This window comes from Crotalus tigris, unplaced genomic scaffold (assembly GCF_016545835.1).
Source record: "Crotalus tigris isolate CLP2741 ecotype Arizona unplaced genomic scaffold, ASM1654583v1 scf7180000019305.191637, whole genome shotgun sequence".
Taxonomy (NCBI): domain Eukaryota; kingdom Metazoa; phylum Chordata; class Lepidosauria; order Squamata; family Viperidae; genus Crotalus; species Crotalus tigris.
The window spans coordinates 69,634-93,524 of record NW_024097478.1 but is presented as its reverse complement, the minus strand read 5'-3'; the positions used below and the strand labels follow the sequence as shown (position 1 = coordinate 93,524).

General features: G+C 36.8%; 1 protein-coding gene across 9 annotated transcripts in view; it reads right to left on the bottom strand.

Annotated features, from left to right (window-relative positions):
* ADAM22 (ADAM metallopeptidase domain 22) overlaps positions 1 to 23,891 on the bottom strand; it is a 105,535-nt gene that overhangs the window by 24,423 nt on the left and 57,221 nt on the right. For 2 of the 9 annotated variants that reach the window (XM_039361579.1, XM_039361588.1), the window contains 12 exons: positions 23,352 to 23,444; positions 22,477 to 22,509; positions 21,638 to 21,718; positions 21,041 to 21,091; positions 16,539 to 16,602; positions 14,322 to 14,427; positions 12,992 to 13,114; positions 11,445 to 11,613; positions 4,723 to 4,828; positions 4,295 to 4,385; positions 2,272 to 2,289; positions 312 to 506 (listed from right to left, as the gene is read on the bottom strand). In XM_039361579.1, coding sequence (XP_039217513.1) covers positions 312 to 506; positions 2,272 to 2,289; positions 4,295 to 4,385; positions 4,723 to 4,828; positions 11,445 to 11,613; positions 12,992 to 13,114; positions 14,322 to 14,427; positions 16,539 to 16,602; positions 21,041 to 21,091; positions 21,638 to 21,718; positions 22,477 to 22,509; positions 23,352 to 23,444 — 1,130 coding nt within the window. The remainder of the gene's footprint in view (positions 1 to 311; positions 507 to 2,271; positions 2,290 to 4,294; positions 4,386 to 4,722; positions 4,829 to 11,444; positions 11,614 to 12,991; positions 13,115 to 14,321; positions 14,428 to 16,538; positions 16,603 to 21,040; positions 21,092 to 21,637; positions 21,719 to 22,476; positions 22,510 to 23,351; positions 23,445 to 23,891) is intronic. The other 7 variants (XM_039361580.1, XM_039361581.1, XM_039361582.1 and 4 more) reach the window with 4 other exon arrangements.

Here is a 23,891-nt window from a genome sequence, read left to right as displayed (position 1 = left end):
GAAGATGGCATTAGTATTAGACATTTCTAATTAGTATTAGATGTGTCTATGTTATCAATGGAGGACAAGTTCAGCATGAAAGACATAATTTTAGAGCTTGAAAAAAACTAGTTAGGCTGAGTATTCCTGTGACTTTTGTTTTGTTTTATTTTGTTTTTAAGTAGGATCAGAAATAATCTTACAGCAGAACATTTCCTTGAAGTTTAGCTAGTTTCACCAAAATTTGTGATGCAATAGTCAGCAATCAGAGATGGAGGAATGCCACTTTTTAACAAGCCCACAAAAGGAAGGAAGGAAAGAAGGAATCAAACCTGCTGCAAAACAATGAAAGGTTCTGACTAATGGAATAATGTGTGATGGAACAGGTAGAAATCTGAAAATGCGACAGAAAAGCAGACCTCTTCTTAGAACTAGATGCAGAGTTTGTGCTGACTCCAGGTGGCATGTCGCTATAAAAGGAGTCGGCCTCACCAGGCTTTTTAACATAATCTCCCTGAGGAATTTGTCTAAAGCATAATAAACATTTTGAAGTCAGTAAAAACAGAATACATGCATAGGCTGAAAATACATTGACTTACTCACTATCTCTCTCTCCAGTCAAGAAAAAAGAGTTAGCAAGCGGTTAAATTATTTTATCTCACAATCACACAAATAAGACAGGTGATAGAGGAAAATAGGCATATATTCTATAGTACAAAAATGTATTTCCAAAATACATAATTGTTTATCTTGCAGTTTCTAAAATATTTACGTGTAATATGCACCAATGAAATGGAATAAGCTTCTTCATATTTAAAGGAAACCATTTTATGAAATTGAATTAGATTTCCCTAGAAATGAAGTCATGAATGCTGCTGAAACATGTATTTTCCTGCTTCTATCCCATTTAACGACTATAGACATTATTGTTTTCCCCCATTTTCCTGGTTAATTGATATAAACTGTTAAGAAAGTTTTGCTGTTCCTCAATCCTGTATGGATGTTACCTATAAATAATGGGCTATGCTTCCTGTCCTCAAAACCAAAGAGATCACTCATCCCTATTTTTTAAAAAAATGCAGCAAAAATACTCTTCCCATCTCCCTAGCCACAGAACCATTACTATTTTTTGTTTGTAAAAACTCATAGCTACATAAATAAATAAAATATATTCCAGACTTCTGTCCATAACATTCATTTGAACACTAAGGAATTTAAAAAAAAATTAGAATACACTTCAGAAATTGCAATGCAGTCAAAGAACAGTTAAATGATGTTATTTCAGAAAGAGGTGATAGCACATTTTAAATTATACAATAAACAGTAATAAAACCAATTGCATTTGAGAGAGTTTCCTGAGGGATACTCAGTTTAATGCTGAACCAAAAATGATGTTTAGAACTTTATTGGATTGAAAACAGGTTGAAATGATGCAATTTTCATAACAACAGCTTGAAAATCTCATGGGGGCTTTTGCTCCTGTATTTGTGCAATTTTATAGTGCCATATTTCAAATTGTATTCATTTCTTAAATATGTTGATTTTTCTATATAAAATCTTTTGTTTGCGCACAACTTCCCAGAGTGAAAGGTAGAATGCTTTCAATCTGCACTGACTTCTGCAGTTACATAGGGCAGCAACATGAAATCAGATCAGACTCAAGACAATATATCTGATTCTTATTCTACATGTCTGACTTTTAAAAACTTGATTTTTAAAAAAAAAACATGATGTGTACCAGATGGAAATGAAATCATATATATCTAAATGACACCATCTAAAAACCAGTAACTTAACTTTGTAAAAGACAAATTCATATATTCAACAGGAAAGTCTTTAGATGCCTACTAATCTAAAGTATTTGAGAAGTCATTAATCAATTGGCCTGTTAATTGGCTCTGTTTTTGAGAGGAAATGGTCTTTATTAAGCTGCTGTATCAAGAATATCTGGTAACACCTTAAAAAATTAACATGTTTAGGATATTACACTTTTCTGGATGGCAATCTAGGGATAAATCTTCAGTATTTTGATTGCTAAGGAACAAAAATTATAATAGAAAATATAAACCCAAGGGAAGGAAATACTAAACATTAAAAAAGAGACCAATTAGGTTATTTGTTAGTGACAAGTCCATAAATAAACAGGATTTTCAGTGGAACATAAACATAATATGGAATACTTTGATTCACACAAATATCTATAAGCATTCATACCCCCTAATAAGTAAGGAACAGGGATTTTTATTTCAAGCATTCTGAGACAATATGGTCGCATACTTTATTGGCACATACCTCTGTCTTCGATAGTTTCTTACAAGAGAAAGGAAGAGAGATAAAGAATGAATTATCATATGGCATTTGCTTTCACTTTATTTAGTGTTTTAAAGAATTTTTGGATCCCATAAACTCTGAGAAGAAGAAGAAGGCAATCTTACATTTTCCCTCATATGTTAGTATCTTGTGCCATTAATCCATCTGCTCCCTCCCCTCATGTGCACATCAAAAAAATTATGAAAACTTCAGGGGCAAGCTAAGATTGGATGTAGGAAGCCATTGTTTGAAATCAGATCTCACTTTTGTAAGCAATTCTAAGGAACCAAGCTCAAAGACTCACAATATATTAAAAACGCTAGTAATTATTAATTATTTTTGAATTTTGAATTTAATTTTGTTGTACAAGTAGTCCTCAACTTACAACAGTTCAGTTACTGACCATTCAAAGAACGGCACTGAAAAAAGTGGCTTATGACCATTTTTCACACTTACAATCATTGCAAAATCCCCATGGTCATGTGATCAAAATTCAGACACTTGGCAACTGACTTATATTTATGACAGTGTCGCAGGGTCACATAATCACCTTTTGTGACCTTCTGACAAGGAAAATCAAAGGGGAAGCCAGATTCATTTAACAATCATGTTACTAACTTAACCACTGCAGTGATTCACTTAACAATTGTGGCAAGAAAGGTCGTAAAATGGGGCAAAATTCATTTAACAACTGTCTTACTTAGCAACGGAAATTTTGGGCTTAATTATGCTTGAAGTAAATCAAGGATTACTTGTATTTAAGAACAATAGGCTGATGCCCTGAATAAGTAGGAGACACATTTTTTTCTGTTTGACAAGTGCCTGCAAAGTAGTGTACATTTTATATTCAATTACATTTTTTCTTGCAAAATATTCCAAATATCAAGAAATGAACTCATAATATTTCATTTTCCCTAAATTTAAACAAAATACAACTCTCCTCTGGTATTTAATCTGATACCTTAGCAAGACATGCTTGACATGAAAAGTGGAGTTCAGAAACCTTGACTATTAGGAATGCAATAAACCAGTTTATTGAAACTAAAGATTCATGCACCATGACTGATTATTTATGATCTCTGGAAACCTGGAACTCGAGTCAACTATTCTGATGTCCACAATGAAAAAACAGATACTTCTGGGAAAGCAGGATTTCAACCAAAATTCTATTAACAACTGATATTTCAGGGGCACGTGGTCTGTAAAAAGGCAAAATGCCTTCAGTTGGAGTGAGTTGTAAGAAGCAACAGGCAATCAAAACATATATATCTCACATTTTTTAGATGATATAATTCTGACTCTTTCAGAAAATTAAAGTGCTAGCTATGTTTAGCAGTTCTACATGGATCAACCCTTTCTTCTTTTAAGATCTTAGAACTTCAGCACTGGGCACTAATAACTTGTCCAGCTTGCTGGAAAGGCATTTGTCAATAGAATTATTCTCTCTCTTCTCTCATCTTCATCTCTATAATCTACTGCAGAAAATTCTCTGTAGTTCCACATTATATAGAAGGGGTTTTGTGCTCCTTTTGAAACTATTGTAAATCAACTTCAGTGGGTAACACCGAGAAAGAAGTGGGGTTTTTTCTCTACATTCTCTGCATTATTTTCAAAATTGTATAACAATTTTAATATGATGTACAGAATTTAAAATTTTAGATCCAAATATAATGAGTTCTTTGTCTCTTTGCATCTAATGAGACAGATTTCTATACTTTTAAAAATTAAGAGCACATCTGTTCTTTAATGCTGCACTAATATTTTCTTCATTGGATCTATTTAAAACAGATAAATATTTGAAAATGAAGATTTTTTTATTTAATTACAAACTAGAACTTTATATCTAATTAAGAATTGAATTATTACATTTCCTGCTTTCTTATTGTTTTTTTCTAACTGGTGAAACCAATGGTTTTGTTATTTTTTACTCTTTGTTAACACATGTTATCAACCATTATCTTATTTCTTAGCTTATAATTTTTTTCTCTATATATAAATTACTTACCGGTAACCCCATGCTGTTATTCCCATAATGAGAGCCAACACTAAAATTGTACCAGCAATAGCACCAATAATAATATTTGTGCTAGTGACACCTAGATTAAAACAAAAACAAGAATTTGTTGCATTACCACTGAAGAAACCCACTTAAAATTACACAATCTTTTTCTTTTAATGTAAAATTCTGGGACACTTAAGTGAACAATGAGCCACACAGGATTCAAACTTGTGAGAGTCAAAAATAGTTGTTATTCTTTCTAATTCTATATATAACAATGTAAGTGTAGCTATATTTGAACAGGACCAAAATATGATGGAAGATTCTTTCCTTAAAAGTGCTAAATGAAGAATCAGTACCCTTATTTCGGTATAGATCATGTTCAAGCCATTTCACATGAATAGTAACATTGCCACAAAACATGTATAGCTCACCTGAATTGTGCAAGCTTCCATCAATGATTGGTTTCATGAGACGCTTGCTGCAGTCTATACCTGTCCATAACTGCTCACAGACACACTGCATTTCATTACTGCAAACCTACAATGGATGTAATTCAAATTTAAAAACAGAAAAATCCTAATATATATTTCCTTGGAATCTAAGAAACTAATGAATTTTTTAATAATAATAATAACAACAACAACAATGGTGCATTGGAAGATCTGCAAAAAATATCATTTGCCTGTAAGCAAAAACTGGTGGGATCATAAAATAGAGAAAGTCATAGAAAATGATAAAATTAAACTGCTCTGGGACCTGCAACATAACACCCCAGACTTAACAATTGTCAATAAGAAAGACAAAAAAGTCTGGATAGTGGACGTAGCAGTGCCTGGAGACAGCAGAATAGACGAGAAAGAACTGGAGAAGATAACAAAATACAAAGACCTACAAATAGAAATAGAAAGACTGTGGCAAAAGCAAGCAAGGGTAGTACCAATAGTAATAGGCTTCTTGGGTGCAATCCCAAAACAACTGGAGCACCACTTGAACACCATTGGCATTGACAAATTCGCTATTAGTCAATTGCAAAAGGCAGCCTTACTAGGAACTGCTTCCATCCTGCGACGATACCTGTAATACCATCAAACATCCACATCTGCCTATCCCAGATCCTGGGTAAGGACTCGATAGGTAGACAAAATGCCAAATCCAGTCTGAACATCTGGCTGACTGTGCGATGATCCATAATAATAATAATAATAATAATAACACTACCTTGACGTGGTTGTGGGCTTGTGTACTCTGAGGAAGATGAGAGCTATGCCAGAGGTTCAACCATACTGGACAGGTCTCATCAGAGGAGTCAGACAAAGAGTGTCTCTCCCATAAAAAATATGGTGAGACGTAAATTTCAGAATGCCATACCGGCTCGGACGTCGCCCGGGTTAACAAGGTCCGCACTAGATATTGGAGTTCCTGGATATCTGGTGAAAAATGGGTTACAGGACTCAGGACTGTTGGCTGAGCAACCAGGGCCAGCAGCTGCAGAACTACTGGAAGAAAAGGTGTTTACCCGTCGCAGATACACAGTGATGGAAAACAAAGAAATAATGATCTGTTACTACAGATCAAGTCCAACAAGAAGAGGATATCTAAAACGAATGCACCAAGTTCTGGAAAGAACAACATCCAGAATCAGAAATAACAGAACAGAGACTAGCAGATCAACGCCGATTTATAACACGAAATAAAGTATTCACAGAAACAGAATTGGACGAACTGCAAAGGTTTACCCAGGGCAAAGAAATCAAAGCCTTACCAGAAGTAATTCAGAATGTAGAGGCAAACCAGGGGGAGTTGGCAGTGAAGGAATCTAGCAGAGATATACAACTGTTCTCATTTGGAAACCAGGCACCTCTACCTCAGGAAGAACAAAACCCTCTAACTAAAGAAATAAAAGAATTGAAACAAAGAATAACTGAGCATCTAGAACAGCACAAAAACAACAGAATAAGGCTACCTGCATTGAAGCTTGTTCCAAAGAAACAGCTAGCACAAGCATTAAAAGATGCAAATATTGCAATATCAAGTATAAGCACCAATTCACTGCAAGAAACAAACCAACTAATGTACAGCACAGCTGCAGTTATAACAGAATACCTGGGATGCAAAATCAACAAAGAAGAAAAACAAACAAACAGTGCACCAGAAAAATGGAAGGTTAGACTAGAAAATAAGATCAGCAAGTTAAGATCACATGCAAGCAAGCTAGAACAGATGAAAGAAAAGAAGCTGAAGAACAAGAAGACCAAAGAATACCTAATCAAGAAATACCACTTAGAAACAAGGAAGATCAAGGAAGCACTGGAAATAATAAAGCAACAAATAACAGCTATAGCCAGGAAAATCAGTAGATATGAAGCTCGAATTGCAAACTATAGGCAGAACCTCCAATTTCAATCCAATCAGAAACGTTTCTACCAATCCATCAATGGAGAAACTGCAAGGAATCAGTCAGTACCTGACAAGGAAGAAACAGTGCAGTTCTGGAAGCAGATATGGGATAACCCAAAGAAATACAACAAGGATGCGGCTTGGTTAAAAGAGGTGGATGCAAATAAAACAGAAGTTGAAATGAAAGAACTAGTAATAACAACAAAAATGGTAGAAAAAAGAGCAAAGAAAATCAAAAATTGGTCAGCACCAGGTGAAGATGAACTGCATGGGTTTTGGTTGAAACATCTAACTGTTATACACCCACTCATTGCCAAGCAGTTCAACAATATACTACAAGGAGGAGAAATTGAAAAGTGGCTAACAACTGGGAAAACCTACCTAATAATGAAAAATCCAGCAAAAGGGGCAACACCAGGTAACTACAGGCCAATTACCTGCTTACCAACAACTTTCAAATTACTAACTGGTGTAGTAGCTGATGCAGTGCAACAGCATCTAGTTGAAAACAATCTCTTTCCACCTGAGCAGAAAGGAAACCGCCCCAATAGCAGAGGAACAAAAGATCAACTCCTAATAGACAAAATGATCTTGGAAAACTGCAAGAGAAGGAAGACCAACCTGAATGTGGCATGGATTGACTACAAAAAGGCATTTGACTCTCTGCCACATGATTGGATAATAAAGTGCCTAGAAATAACAGGAGTCAGTAGAAACATCAGAAAATTTGTGCAAAGATCGATGGCACAATGGAAGACACAGTTGCAGATCAATGGTGAGAGGCTGGGAGAGGTTAATATCAAGAGAGGAATATTTCAAGGAGATTCATTATCACCATTACTATTTGTTATTGCACTGTTTCCTCTGTCAACAATACTGAATAACTCAGGACATGGCTATCAAACATCAAAAACATCTGCCAGACTATCCCACCTCCTTTACATGGATGATCTGAAGCTGTATGGAAAAACATCATCTGAAATAGAATCGCTGCTCAACACTGTCCGTATATATAGCCAAGATATTGTAATGGAGTTTGGCTTGGACAAATGTGCCACACTTACTATCAAACAAGGAAAAATAGTGAAAACTGAAGGAATCAAGATGCCCCACGAAAATAACATTAAGAGTCTGGATGAGGAAGAGTACTACAAATACTTGGGTATCCTTCAAGCTGACAACATCAAGCACACTGAAGTCAAGAAAAAGATTAGAGGTGAATACATCAAGAGAGTGAAGAAGATCTTAAAATCCAAACTCAATGGAGGAAATACCATAAAGGCAATCAACACCTGGGCAATCCCAGTCATTAGGTACACAGCTGGAATAGTGGACTGGACTCAAGCAGAACTAAAAGCAATGGATAGGCAGACCAGAAAAATAATGACAATGAATCATGCCCTTCATCCACGCAGTGACATTGATAGACTTTATCTACCAAGGCAAATAGGTGGGCGTGGAATGCTACAAGTACATCAGATGGTTGAAGAAGAAAAAATGGCTTTGGAAGAATATCTGAAGAACAATGATGAAGATGCACTGAAATTAGTATATCAGGAAGGCTTACTAACTACTGGAGAGACCAAACTGGCCTACAAGAAAGACCAAATGAAGAACAGAATAGAGGCATGGGAAGACAAAGCACTACATGGCCAATACATGAAAAAAATAGCTGGGAAAGCAGATAACAATAAAACCTGGCAATGGCTAAGAGCAGGAAAATTGAAGAAAGAGACCGAGGGACTAATTCTGGCTGCACAAGACCAAGCCTTAAGGACAAATGCATACAAAGTCAAAATTGAGAAGACAGCAACAGACAGTAAGTGCCGCCTATGCAAAGAAGCTGAAGAAACAGTGGACCACTTAAGGTTGCAAGAAGATTGCTGATTACAAGCAGCGGCATGACAAAGTAGCAACAATGGTGCATTGGAAGATCTGCAAAAAATATCATTTGCCTGTAAGCAAAAACTGGTGGGATCATAAAATAGAGAAAGTCATAGAAAATGATAAAATTAAACTGCTCTGGGACTTCAGAATTCAAACAGACAAGCACCTGCAACATAACACCCCAGACTTAACAATTGTCGATAAGAAAGACAAAAAAGTCTGGATAGTGGATGTGGCAGTGCCTGGAGATAGCAGAATAGAGAGAAAGAACTGGAGAAGATAACAAAATACAAAGACCTACAAATAGAAATAGAAAGACTGTGGCAAAAGCAAGCAAGGGTAGTACCAATAGTCATAGGCTCCTTGGGTGCAATCCCAAAACAACTGGAGCACCACTTGAACACCATTGGCATTGACAAATTCGCTATTAGTCAATTGCAAAAGGCGGCCTTATTAGGAACTGCTTCCATCCTGCGACGATATCTGTAATACCATCAAACATCCACATCTGCCTATCCCAGGTCCTGGGTAAGGACTCGATAGGTAGACAAAATGCCAAATCCAGTCTGAACATCTGGCTGACTGTGCGATGATCGATAATAATAATAATAATAATATATAATAATAATAATAAATGTTGGAAGGGACCTTGGAGGTCATCTAGTCCAACCCCCTGCTCAGGCAGGAAACCCTATTACCATTTCGGACAAATGGCTGTTCAGTCTCTTCTTAAAAACTTCCAGTGTTGGAGCATTCACCGCTTCTGGAGGCAGGTTGTTCCACTGGTTAATTGTTCTAACTGTCAGGAAGTTTCTCCTTAGTTCTAGGTTGCTTCTCTCTTTGGTTAGTTTCCATCCGTTGCTTCTTGTCCTGCCTTCAGGCGCTTTGGAAAATAGCTTGACTCCCTCTTCTTTGTGGCAGTCCCTGAGATATTGGAACACTGCTATCTTGTCTCTTCTCGTCCTTCTCTTCATTAAACTAGACATACCCAATTCCAGCAGCTGTTCCTTATATGCTTTAGCCTCCAGTCCCCTAATCATCTTTGTTGCTCTTCTCTGTACTCTTTCTAGAGTCTCAATATCTTTTAACATCACGGTGACCAAAACTGGATGCAGGATTCCAAGTGTGGCCTTACCAAGGCATTTAAAGTGGTATTAACATTTCACGTGATCTTGATTCTATCCCTCTGTTAATGCAGCCTAGCACTGTGTTGGCCTTTTTGGCAGCTGCAGCACACTGCTGGTTCATATTTAAGTGATTGTCCATTAGGACTCTGAGGTCCCTCTCACAGTTACTACTATTGAGCAAGGTACCCCCTATACTATACCTGTACATTTGGTTTTTCTTGCATAAATATAGAACCTTGCTTTTTTCACCATTGAACTTCATTTTGTTAGATAACGCCCAGTGTTTAAGTCTGTCCAGATCCTTCTGTATCTTAAGACTATCTTCTGGAGTGTTGGCTATTCCTGCCAGCTTGGTGTCGTCTGCAAATTTGATGAGTTCCCCATCTATCCCCTCATCCAAATCATTGATGAAGATGTTGAAGAGCATTGGGCCCAGAACAGAGTCCCCACTACAAAATTCCCTCCACGTAGATGCGGTTCCATTGAGGACCACATGCTGAGTACAGCCGTGCTGTATTATAATCTCCCATATTTAATTAATTGACCATGAATGGATAAGCTTCAATTCATTTTGTTTATTTATATCCCATTTTTATTATTTTTATAATTGATTCTTCCTCCTATTTTTCCCATAACAGTCCTGTGAGGAAATTGACTAGCCCAAAGTTACCCAGCTGGCTTTCCACCTAAAGCAGGACTAGAACTCACACTTTCCCAGTTTCTAGCTTGATGTCTTAACCATTACACCAAAGTGGCTCATGGTCCTGATGTGGCCTTCACTCCCATTATGGGAATCTATAGAGCTTTTTCAGGATCTTCCACTACATTTTGGACAAGTTTTCAAGAATTTTTTTGGTCTTTAACATAAAGTTTTCTTTATATTAAAAATGCAAAACACCTATTTCTTTTACCTTCCACTCTCAGAAAAATTGCAAAATAATTTATTTCTGCTTATGACTACGTAATGGCTCCTATAATTTTCAGATGTTGAAAATGGTAAGTATTTTTAAAGTAATGGCCTCAACCAAAAACACTATTCGTCTCAAACTGCTAATAATATTAGTTTAACAGACAAACTATTTTTTTAAAGAGAAGAGGAGAAAAGGGAATATAAACTATGGGGACTGAACAACATATGTAAGGATATTGGGGGGAAAGTGTTTATGGGGGCAAAGAAAAAGATTTTTCTCTTCTGTGTAATACAAAATTTAACATGCTGAAATTATAACTACCTATAAGAGACACTCTTGATCAGTCAGAAACAAACTTTCTCAAAGGAACATTCATGCATGCAAACAAATCTTCATTTGAAAGCTCCCCTCTCATTTTTAGAATTACTACCTGGAACAGAATTGTTAATAAATGACTCCCAGATTTATACTATTTATTTTGGAACATCTTTAAAAACATTCCTGGTTTACAAGGGATAGAAAGATTAATTTGTGCTAGAAATTTACTGCAGCATTGAAAAAAATCCCAGGATTATATCCTAAATTGGGTAGTTAAAAAAGCTTACAGAAAAAGGCCATAACAACTGCTTCTATACTGTGCAAAGAAAATTATATAGACTGGTCCTGGTTGATGTAATCATTAGGAAGTGAGCTCAGCTTAAAGGCACTTTCATCATTATTCTTCATCCATGTACTGCTGCTTTACTGGGCTTCTTTAAATATCCAAAAAGAATGAATAATATTTCTTTCACATTTCAACTCCCCCATCTCTAGACAAAAGACTAAACTTACTCCATGTCCTGAACAAATAAAGCCATCTGTACTTCCAGGACAGGAACTGAAGTTAAAAGTATCCATTGAGAGACATCTATGATCCCAGCATATTCTATTAGGACCACAGGATGTCCCATCTTCTACATAACCCAGGTCTGCATCTTCCTCCAACTTCACATGACCACCACTATAAATGGAATAAGATTTAGTTAATGAAAACATTTTATCAAATGAAAATCATTTTGAACAAAAACTCAACCACAGTATTTTATATTAAGATATTATGTCCCTCTGTATGTATACAAGTCTTAGTAGATCACTGTATCTAGTTGACCTTGTCTGGTCATGGAAGTTAAGATGGATCAGTCTTGATTAGTAAATAGATGAATAACGACTGTAGAATATCAGGGTTATAAGGACAACTTAATGGATTGTTAGCTTACTGTGATGAAAAGCAACACATTACAATAATGCTTTGAGCTATACAGTGGGAATATATATATTCACAGAATATTAGATGGGCAACATTGGTTGAGCTTGATATAAGATATAAAAGGTCGTCCAAAAGAAAAATATACAGAAAAGATGGTGCAGTTGTACAAGGAAACCAAGAAATCACAATATTTATAATATGTATAAAGATTTGATCAGTGGAATAGTGCCACACATTATGGAACATCAAATTCAACAAATCCTAGAAAATGTTGCCAAAAAGGCTGCAGGAGTTGATGAAACATCAGCCAAATTGATTAAAATATGATGCAAGTAGTTTGTAAGCCAACAATGGAAAAGATAATTTAAATTCCAATACCAAAACTGGACAGTGCTAATGAATATTCAAATTGTTGAACAACCGCATCTATCTCATATATTAGATAGATAATGTTTGATTTTGCAATCCAGGTTTCAACAAAATGTAGAATGAGAATTTCCAGATGCCAGATATAGAAGAGGCAGAGACACCTGAGATCACATCACTAATAATGTATGATTTAAAAAAAGGCAAAGAAGTTCCAAAAACATATCTATTATTTTCTTCATTGATGGATACAGATCTTTGACTCAGACCACCACAAATTATGGGTAGTTGTCAAAAATATGAATATATTGTATCAAGCCAGTTCTCCATCCTATTGATCAACTTGTAGGATAATCAGAAAGCAATAATTAGAGCAACTATATAGTTCCAAATTGAAAAAGGAGCGTGCCTATACTGTATATTATCACCTTAAATAATTTATATACAGAATATATTACTAAAAATCCTGGACTAAAAGAAAGAAACAAAGTAGAATTTGAATTATTAGGACAAACATTACCTCAGTACTTTATAACTTAGATGGTTGGAAATATGGTGAATTTAATGAACATTAAAAGAAGATCAAAGACCAAAGAAGACAGCTAGTCTGCTGCTCAATATTTTATGGGGGAAAAATAAAGTTAGGCAAACCCAATGTAAAAAAATAGAGAAGATGAGAAAGTAACTAATTTTATCTTTTTTATTTAAGATAAAAAATACATAGAAACAGTAGTGAAATAAAAAAATATCTGTTGGCAAGGATTACCTGCAATTGAAAGTTTTTCCCAGATTTTGGAGAGAAATAGATGTAATTTCGCCATCAAGCTCTCCAAGTCTTGGAATATTAGAGACAATGTTAGAACACAGTAGATATCCACAAAGAACATCTCTGGGAAGAAACATTAAGCAGGCTGTTACTTTAAAAACAGCCTAAAAGAAACATTTCTAGCTACAATTTCCTACTTCAAGAAATACTCAAAATTTATTTTTTTAAAAAAATGATTGCAGAAGAATATACTGCTTGCTACTTACTCTGGAACTCCCAATACAATCCTCTAATTTGCAGAATTATCTTCAGTGGGGTCTATGACAATTTGCCCACTCATCATGGCCAACTTGCCATAGCCTAATTGCCACAGCTAGCTTGGACAACTCGCCACAGCCAATTCACCGTGGGACAACTCACTGCAGGGCAAGAGTTACATTAATATCAAACAAATGATAGAATAGAATCATTAAAGAAAGGCTGAAAAAGGCAGCACAGAATGAAATGCGAATGACAAAAATTAAAATAATTTGTTATTTATTTTAAATATTTAAATTGAATTGTTAAATTATCCCACAGCAAGTTGGTCCATGGCAAATTGGCCATAGTATGTTGGTCGTGGCAAGTTGTCCCATTCTGTTTTAGTGAACAATGTTAATTCAGATTATGGCTGAGATCTATACAAATTACACATCATTGGAGATCTCTCTCTCTCTCTCTCTCTCTCTCACACACACACACACACACACACTTCCTTTTTCCCAGTCTCCCCATTAAAAATTTGGTACATCTTCTGGACGCTTACAAAAGTGTGGATCTTTTCTTTCATTATTAACTTGACAAGAGTTCTGATATTCTACAAAATAATTATCTGATCACCTACCGCATAATAATGCAAACTATATCTATGCTACTCTGAAGGTCTGGAAAAAAAAAAGAGATTAGGCAAAACTGACCTCTTCTGGTAAATAAAAGTAAAACATGTGAATAGATGCAGGACTCTAGACCTGTGTTTAGCAGTACAATTTTAATGCTATTCCTAGTAAATATACAAAACCTGCTATTACTGGAGTATCAACATCCACTCTAAACAAAGTCACAAAAATTTAGTCATCCAATTTAATAATTATTCATTTTGGGTGGTAGAGAAGAAGCACTAGGGGAACAAAAATGCTACAAGAAATGCAGTGAGAATAAGAATCACCATTAAATAGATTAGCATGTACAGTAGGTTTAAAAGTGAAAAGGAATATTTGTAAAGAAGCTTATAAACCATGATAGAACACAAATACAAATACTATATTATGCAAGCAGAGTGGGATTAACTTACTCATTCTTGCACTGAATCCAAGTATCTTTGTCTCTCCCACAGCTACCTTTCTCTGTTCCTTCTATGTTTAATCTTTCATAGCAATATTTATCAGCAGTTGTCACTTCTGCACACAAAATATATTTTAAAAGATAACGATGTGTTGTTGGAGTTAGAAGTTCAACATTGTAAATGTAAATATTGACATTAAAGCCCACAAATTATATACTCACAACTATTTTTTCTTACAGACATATAAAAATAAAATATAACAAGCTGATAGAGCATAAAAACACACAAGAATTTGTATCTAAAAAAGAAAGATGCCATCTAACTTAGCCTTAGCCAAATTGATATCTTTATTTGCATTCAACTTAATGACCCATTGTGCCACAGTCAGCATGCCAGAAATACTGAAAGGAAAAGAAAATGAAAGAGAAAATGCTTCATCTAGTTCAGACATGTCAAACACAAGGCCTGGGGGCCGGATGCGGCACGTGAAGTAGTTTCATGTGGCCCGCGAAGCCATCCTGGAAACAGTGAGGGAATGGTCCCCACTGCCTTGGCCCTGGCCCAGGCCAGCCGGGAGCCAATGTATAATTTTGTGGTGGCCATCTATGCTGAAATGCATTCAGTCTTAGCTCCATAAGCCCCCCCCCCACATGGCCTGAGAGGAACAGTGAGGCTCCTCCAATGGACCATGCCTTGGCACTTGCCCTGGTCCCATCCTCTTCTGCCAGAGACCCTCAGATCTGTCCCACTCCTGCCCAGGCCCCCACAGGCACCCTTGATGCGAATGATGTAGAGTTGGCCACACCCACCCAGTAAGCCACACCCACTCCATCCACGCCCACCCAATAGGCTGGACCCACCATGGCCACACCCACCTGGTCCCCTGAGGGCAACTGCAATGCTGATGCGGCCCTCAATGAAATTGAGTTTGACACCCCTGATCTAGTTCTAATGAATTTATTTTTGATTCCAGTTTAAAGTGTTTTATAGGTTTACCTAATGACTGAAAGTTGTCCGGCTCCATATACAGGTAATCCTCGATTTACAACCACAACTGAGCCCAAATTTTCTGCTGCTAAGCTAGACATTTCTTAAGTGAGTTTTGCCCCATTTTATGACTTTTCTTGCCACATTTGTTAAGTGAATTGCTGCAGTTGTTCAATTAGTAACAAGGTTGTTAAGTGAATATGGCTTCCCCATTGATTTTGCTAGTCAGATGATCACAAATGGGGATCAGAGGACCCCCAGGGCACTGCAACTGTCATAAGTATGAATCCGTTGCCAAGCGTCTGACTTTTTATCACATGACCATGGGGATGCTGTAAAAATGGTCTAAGATACTTTTTTGAGTGCTGTTGTGACTTTGGATGGTCACTAAATGAACTGTTGTAAGTCGAGGACCACCTGCATATGAATTTTAATAAACTCAGAACATAGATAAATAGGTTCTTAGTTAGGGGACTTTCATGGGAAAAAGAACTGAAGAGGGGGGAATTTCTAAAAAGGAGGTCTAAAAACACAATTCTAATAATTCCAATTAGACTAAAAAGAATGGAAGAGAGAAAAAGCCAACATGCTTAAGGAAAGCCCAAACAGTATAAAGATGAACAGATCATGAAGAAAGTTAGCCTGGAACTGCACGATGGCGTCAGGAAAATGAAAGAATTTGCTGAGGTAGTTAAATGATGCTAAGAACAACAAGGGCTTCTTCAGATAAGAACTTTCTTAAATTTTCTTTAGATAACATAAGAAAAAACAGAAAAATTCATCAGTTGCTCAGAAATAACGGCAAAATACAATAGATAGGGATGTGCAAAACTAATCAATTCCAAAATGGAATATTTTGGAGAAATCCAGATTATTCCATTCTTCCCTCTGGATTATTTCATTTTTGGGATGGATAGGCAGCTCCTGAACGTAAATTCTCCAATACATAGTGGTTTGAGGTACTGTAGACATGGTGTTACAGATGAAACAGGTTTGTTCTGGGTCTCAACTGTCTTCAGACCATTTCAATTAACTTCCTTTTAAGAGAATCTACTTCCAGGAACTCCCATCTCTTGAACAATATTATCCTGAGGAAATCTGGAAGGGCACCAAATTTTGAGAGGAAGAAAAAACATACAATATGTATATATTGTACACCTGTGAATATATTCAATAGCTAATGAACAAGTTTTCAAAAGAAGCAAAAGCATAGTTTCAGAGTTTAAAGATATTACTCACTATCTCCCCATATGTATTTACACTGTCTGTCTCTTGTTTTGCATCTTCCTCCAAAACAAATGCCCTAAAGAGAAAATGTTAGAAAGTAATCACCATTTTTTGTAAATATTCATTCAATAAACAATTGCTTATCTATTTTTCTACCCATTGAAGTCAACATATTCAGGCATGTGTTGTCAAAATCAGTTTGATTGTGTTTAGTTGCCAATGTCTTATAGCAGCAGTGGCGAACCTATGGCACGGATGCCAGATGCGGCACTTGGAACCCTCTCTGTGGGCACACATGCCGTTGCCCCAGCCTCGCCTCCCCCTGTGACCCCTTCCTCTCCAGCAGCCCCCCTGAAGGAGAGTCACCCCTGAGTGTGGCCCACGTGGAGCAGCGCAGCCAAAGACATGGCAGCCAGGCAGTGTAGACAAGACTCTGCCCTCACACCCCATCGTGCACAATTGATGCTGCAGGGCGCGGAAAGAGGGCGTGATCACCACAGAGCTGCTGGGCTGCCTGGGCAATCTGTGGCGAGCCCTGGAGGTGGTGAGTGGCTCTGCGGGCAGGTGGGGCGGGAGATGGGGGGTTGGAGTGGGGGCGGGGCAAGGGTTGGAGTGGGGGCGGGGCCAGTTTTTGGGCACTCAGTGTCTAAAAGGTTCGCCATCACTATCTTATAGATTCAATATAAAAGACCACAACATCCAGAAAAGTGATTTATTTAATTAATTTATATGTCCCTGTTCTCACAACTCTGAGTGGCATACAACAAGAGTAGAAAACAATTCCCTTTCTCTACTTTTTGCTAAAAGAACAGAAATGATATTGGTCTCCATATATAGGTATTTCAGTGCCTTGAATTTTGCTTAAACGTTATTCAAAAATTATGGCTCCAAGTTTTCATTTTCTGGAAAAAAAACAGTGGAACTGAGAACAAACTATTGTAAATTCACAGAACAAGAACTGTAAATGCTCTAAGGACTATAATTGCTGTTATTGATTGGATTTAGGACTGAGTGCTCTCACTTACTAATTCAATTTTGGACAGTTTCCCAGAAACATAAATATCTTGCTCAACATATCTGATTGTAACCTTCTTTCCTGCCAGTAAACTCATTTGGCTTTGAATTGATGATTTTTTAAAAGAAATTAATAATTACTATCTTCTTAATATATCAAACAGTTCACAACAGTATCATGCTTTCAAGAGATATTCAGTTTCCCTATTTATATTTAGCTGTATTTTCTTCAATGGATTTAAAGCAATTAAACAACCAAGAAATCCATAAAGCTTACTTTATTCCTCCTTCTCATGATTTTGTTCTAAGAAATCCTGTTCATAGGTTTTTTTTGAAGTCTATCTGATATCCCATAATTGTCCCAAAGTCCAAGTTTGGTATTTTGAAACTTCTTTTATCCCAATTAACTAGATTCCCATCTAAGAACAACAATATGCTTGCCAATATATTCTTCAAAGCTTGTGTCAAGAGAATGAAATACTTTATTATTATTTTAATTAACAATAACAAATATGTGTTCATATGCTACAAAACATCAGTGCCAAGCAACTGTCGCTGGGCCAGGTGGCAGTGAAGATGTTTACTGCTTCTGTTCCATAAATCAAAAATGAGATGAATTGCTCCATCTTGTAATTGCGGGTTAGTAGATACTATACTGAATATCAGAACCTCTCCCCTTGGACAAGATCAAGAAAATATGAACTGCAGAGATTTTTTTTTTAATGCAAATGTCAAGGTTTTGACTGACGAACCCAACCAAGCAAACACCTTCAAGACATTCCAATCTCTTAATAATATAATTGTACCTAATTGGGCAATGTGACCCATTCATGAATGGGAGAGGAAATTTTATTCTTTTACTAAGGGCAGTGATGGCAAACCTTTTAGAGACCGAGTGCGTCAAAACCACCTCACCTCTCAGCCCACCCCGCCCCAACCCACCTGCTCTGCCCCCACCCCTGCTCCGCCCACCCACAGGGCCACCCACCTCCTCCACAGCCCACCGCAGATCACCCAGGTGGCCCTGCAGCACCATAACAACCACGCCTTCCACCCACACCCCACAGCATCTGTCCCCGCTGCCTGGCTGCCATGTCCTTGGCTGCGCTGCTCCATGCGGGCCGCGCCCGGGGGTGATTCTACTCTGGGGGGGTTGCTGAAGAGGGGGCCCTGGGGAGGTGGGGTTGGGGCAACGGCATGTGTGCCCACAGAGAGGGCTCTGAGTGCCACCTCTGGCACGCATGCCATAGGTTCGCCACCACTGCTATAGGGGCTTGGGTTTGCCAGAGCTGGTTTTGCTTTCATATGTGCCAAAATGATGTACTCAATAAAGTTTTACTTTAAGAAATTGGAACGGTTGGGTTTATCAGTCGGAATCTTAGCAGTTAACATTGTATGAGGAGTCCCTTTGAATCATTTGAAAAAAAATATTTCCAGTTCTTGCAACTTGAGCTGAGTTGTCTTTATGAGATAAGCTGTGAATGGATTGTCTTCTGTGTTTTGATTATTTATGTCTTTTCTTTCTTCAATTTTTGTAACCTGTCACAATGGGGACTGCTAAGAGATCCATCACTGGACTTCCAAAGAATGCAACTGTATTCCTCAGAGGTCAAGTCATTTCCATTTACCAAAATCTCACTCCTTGTGGCTAAGTCAGTCTGTTATTGATTTCTGGATTCCCTAGATGTGTTCCACTGTGAGGGACGGTGTGTTTGCTTCTGCACAATTTAGAGGATTTTCCATCCCCTTCATCAGCTGCTTTGATTTGCTACCTGCCTTCCCCCTGATGTGAACTTTGGTGGTCACACTGCTATCAGAAGAAGATGTTCAGTCTTTTAGGGGAAACTTGCCCAAAAGAGGTCATGCTGCTTATAGTTCCAGGAGGTTTATAATCCTTTAGGCTTTGTCATTTCCAGATTCCCTGGGCTATTTAACACAGACAGTATATTTCCCTCCCAAGGCTGGCATCTATGGTGAATTAGGTCTAGAAAGAGGATCATATGTCTCTACCATCCATAAGAGAGAGTTCATTGTCTTCATTGGAATTGCTAAACATCTTGAGGTTTTCTGAGATTTTAGATACTGGAAGGAAGTGAACATCCATGAGAAGAAGAATGGGAGAGAAATGCCATCCATGATATTGAGTTTATGCAGATGGTAAACTAACTTTGGAAGTTAATGAGACTATGAGATCTGATCATCCAAACATCAAGCTCCATATAGCTGGCAAATGTGAATTTTTAATGCTAGTCAGGAGTAAAAATATAACCTTTAAAACTATAAGAGTAAATTCCTGGACAGACATATAATGAGTCAGTTAAATCAGTCTCTTTCAAATTATTTCTTCCCTCAGCCCTCATATCTAGGCTCTACTGTCTCTTTTCACATTCACTTAACTAATCCTTCCTCCTTCTTTCCCACAGCTTCGCATGCTGAAAACAGATGACAATCTGGAGGATGATCATCTTTCTATCCTTTGGCAGAATGAGCAGGCTTGTGTGTGTGTGTGTGCGTGCGCGCTTGTGTGTGTGCGTGCGCGCTTGTGTGTGTGTGTGTGTGTGTGTGCGCGCGCGCGCGTTTGTATTCATAATAATGGTGACGCTCTGTGCCGGTTCTATGTTCATCTCAAAAGGTTTAGAACCATATGGATAGAGAAATCTTCCTTTGTGTGGGAAGAGAAATAGTTATGAATTCTAACATCCAATTTTGGTCAAACTGCTGATTGCTAAGGCTTTGAGAAGAATTTTCCATTTGATCAGAAGCACACAGGCCTGTTAGTTATGTGCTAAAAGCCTGAAGCTATTTACCAGAGTTGTACTGCCATCTGATGGTCACCATTGAAATACATTTTATCTTTCCATCCTAAGCGGAACCAGTTTTAAATTTCAATAGGTCCAATTTGTTCAGCTTTTCTATTTTTTTTCATATAGGGATTTTTTAAAAAAAACAAAAACAATCATTAATCATTAAAAATCATTAATTCATCAATTTTGTAAAGCCAATGTGCATAATGAGTGCTACATATTTCAGACTGTTTGTTAGTTTAGTATCACTTAGCAAATGAAGGGGTATTTTTTCTTGGTTACAGACCTTGCAGACATATATTTTGCATTCTAGCTACAATGAGAGAAGTGATAATAAACATGCAGAATTAATTCAAACAATGAACAAATATTAAAGTAGGATACTGAAAAATGAGGGGAACAAACTATATGCAGTTAACTGAAATTTTGTCTTCAGCAACAGGAAACTAATTGGGGAGGAACATGACAATCCTGACCTAATATTTAAACTCCAGTCATATGTTTATTCTTTTCATTGTAAAAAGAAAATATCAGTCTATTATTGAAAGCTCCCATTGTACCAAATTAATCACAGATAGGACTCTTTGGTGATAACTATGACTGCAACAGCCTTTGAAAATCTCAGCTTGGTCTTAGGATAAAGTCTGCCTTATATTCTGATAATAAAAATTGAATGGAATGATACATTATACATACCTGTTCATTATCACATGAATACCCATCTATTTTGTAGAGATTTGGGGAGCACTAAAGATAAAGCAGAATGAATTAAATAATCAACTGGTTAGTGAGATAACTGTAGAAGCAAAACTACAGTATCTAAAATGATTTTTTTTAAAGTTTTCCAAATCTTGCTCTTCATTAAATGCAGGCAGTCCTCAGCTTACAATAGTTTGTTTAGTGATCGTTCAAAGTTACAATGAACACTGAAAAAAGTGACTTATGACCATTTTTCACACTTATAACCATTGCAGTATCCCCATGGGCATGTGATTAAAATTCAGACATTTGGCAACTGAGTTATGATGGTTGTAGTGTCCCAAGATCATGTGATCATCTTTTGTGGCCTTCTGACAAGCAAAGTCAATGGAGAAGCTAGATTCATTTAAAAACCATGTTACTAACTTAACAACTGCAGGGATTCAGTTAACAACTGTGGCAAGAAAGACCTTAAAATGAGACAAATGTCTTGATTAGCAACAGAAACTTCGGACTCAGTTGAGTCATAGGTTGAGGACTACCTATATAACCTGTCCGAAAATTATATTATTCCATTTTTTTAATGAGCTTTACCTGACTGGAGTCCCCTTTGCATGTCTCTGGAATGTCACAATCATTTACAGCTTCTCTGCAAACCACACCTTTTAGTTCAAACTGAAAAATAAGAATTAATATGTGGGACCATCTATATATTTGCAATTGTTTGAATATAGATATCATAATGTTTTTACTTCTAGTTTACTGGAGCTTCTCAATACCACTCACATAATTTAAGAAATGATTCTCAAATGTTCAGTTTAAAATTTTATTGTTAAAAAGAATCAGTCTATTGATTGGTAATTTGTATAAACAAGATCAACACATAATGCTGACATTGTTACTTGTACTAACAACCATATGTTTAGAATAGCATTGTAGTTCTAGAGTTCCAAAGTTCTTGTGTAAATAAACTGTTTAATCATAAATAAACATATTCATCAATCTGAAGCTAACTTTGTCTACTCTTGATAAGCTAAACAGGATCAAACGTAACAACAACCATTTCAATTTGCCAGGAAAAAAAGACATTATTTTAAGGTATTTTACACAGAAAGAAAAGGTTTGGCGGTTGTGTGATTGGTTCTTTTCCTTCACAGCCTTAAAATGTATCCATCCAATTTTTGAGAAGCAATTTAGATCAATTTTTACCTTTTTATTACTAGTTTATCAGTATCTTCCTTAATCTGATGCTTCTATATTTTTGTTATATTCATATAGTTTCTATTGTTGAGAAAAATCTTCTCTACATAGTTTACAAAGTCAATATATTTCAGTTAACACAAAATTTTATACACCAGAATCATAAAAACAGCCAGTGCTGTTTTTGTAATGTAATGATTAAGGTATTAGACTGGTGTAACACCAAAGCTTACTGGATGACTTTCAGCCAGAGTACTTGAACAGACCTGTTGTGAGAAAAATTAGGAGGAAACACCATGTATAATTCCTTGAATTCTTATATAAAAAAATGGATGTATATCTAATACAAATAGAAATAAAAATTAAAAAAGAAACCTGATTGCCCCTTTGAGATTTTGTATGGTAGAGCTTACATATTTTGGCACTGTACTGAATGAGATTATTTTTCAATCAATTCATCATCTCATTTTTCATTTTCATTGCCATGTATTTTGAGTCACACTGTCGCACTAACCAGGGTACACCATGAGGAGGTGACTAGCTTCATACCACAGCCGGAAAATTCAAATCCAGGAAGCCCCCACTAGCACTTGCACAACACCTGCCAACTTCAACATCGATTCCCAATAGAAAGCCAAATCGGTTGCTGAATGTCCAGACTTAGAAAGACATATAAATGATCCCACAAAAATGGTGTCAGGCTTTGAACTACATCTCAGCAATGGACAATCCTGAATAGGATTTGCATCTCACATAGGGCTTGCCAAGACTCTCTGTGCGAATGGGGCATATTATGCTCTCTTCAGTGTGATTGTGGGGTCTCATATCAAACTGTACATTACAGCTAACCTGAGGGCATATACCACTCCAGTATCTGATTTTTTTTTCCATATAAACAATACTGCACTTCAATGGCTAGATGGCCTAGACATAGGTATTTGAATATAGATCTTTTCAACATTTATATTTTATTGTGTTTAATTAATCTAGATGAAATGTTAATATATATTACTAATTAATGTATGATATGCCATATGCTAAATAAATAAATAATCTCACATAATTCCTTAAAACAAGGGTAGGTTTTTTTTGTCATTTCAATACATACCTGACATTTTCTACAACAAAGTCCATTACTGCATTGAGAGTTAGCAGTTAGAATGCAGGAACTGCAGCAATCTCCACCTTCAGCCATACATTCCTAGGTAATGAAACCAATTGTGAAACAACAGTTTGACAGAAACATCCTGCCGCTTGACCAGAAAATTGTTGAGATTCTTGCTATTCAAAATTTCACTTGCCTCCCTATTCTGGGCATAATGCACACTTCAAATTACAAAGAAAACAACAATGGCAGTATTCTGATAGCATGAGGGAGAATGCCAGAAAAGAACATAGGACATAGAATAATAAGATTGGAAAAATCTTGGAGGTCTTCTAGCCCAACTCCCTGTCCCTACCAAGATATCCTATACTATTCCAGACTTTCTTTAAGCTTGATGGGATCGATACATGGGGTCAGAGAGAAAAATAACAGAATAATAGAACAGAATAATAGAGCTGGAAGGGACACCAGTCCAACACCCAACCCAAGGAGGAGACTCTTTATTTCAGACAAATGGCTGTCCAATCTCTTCTTAAAAACCTC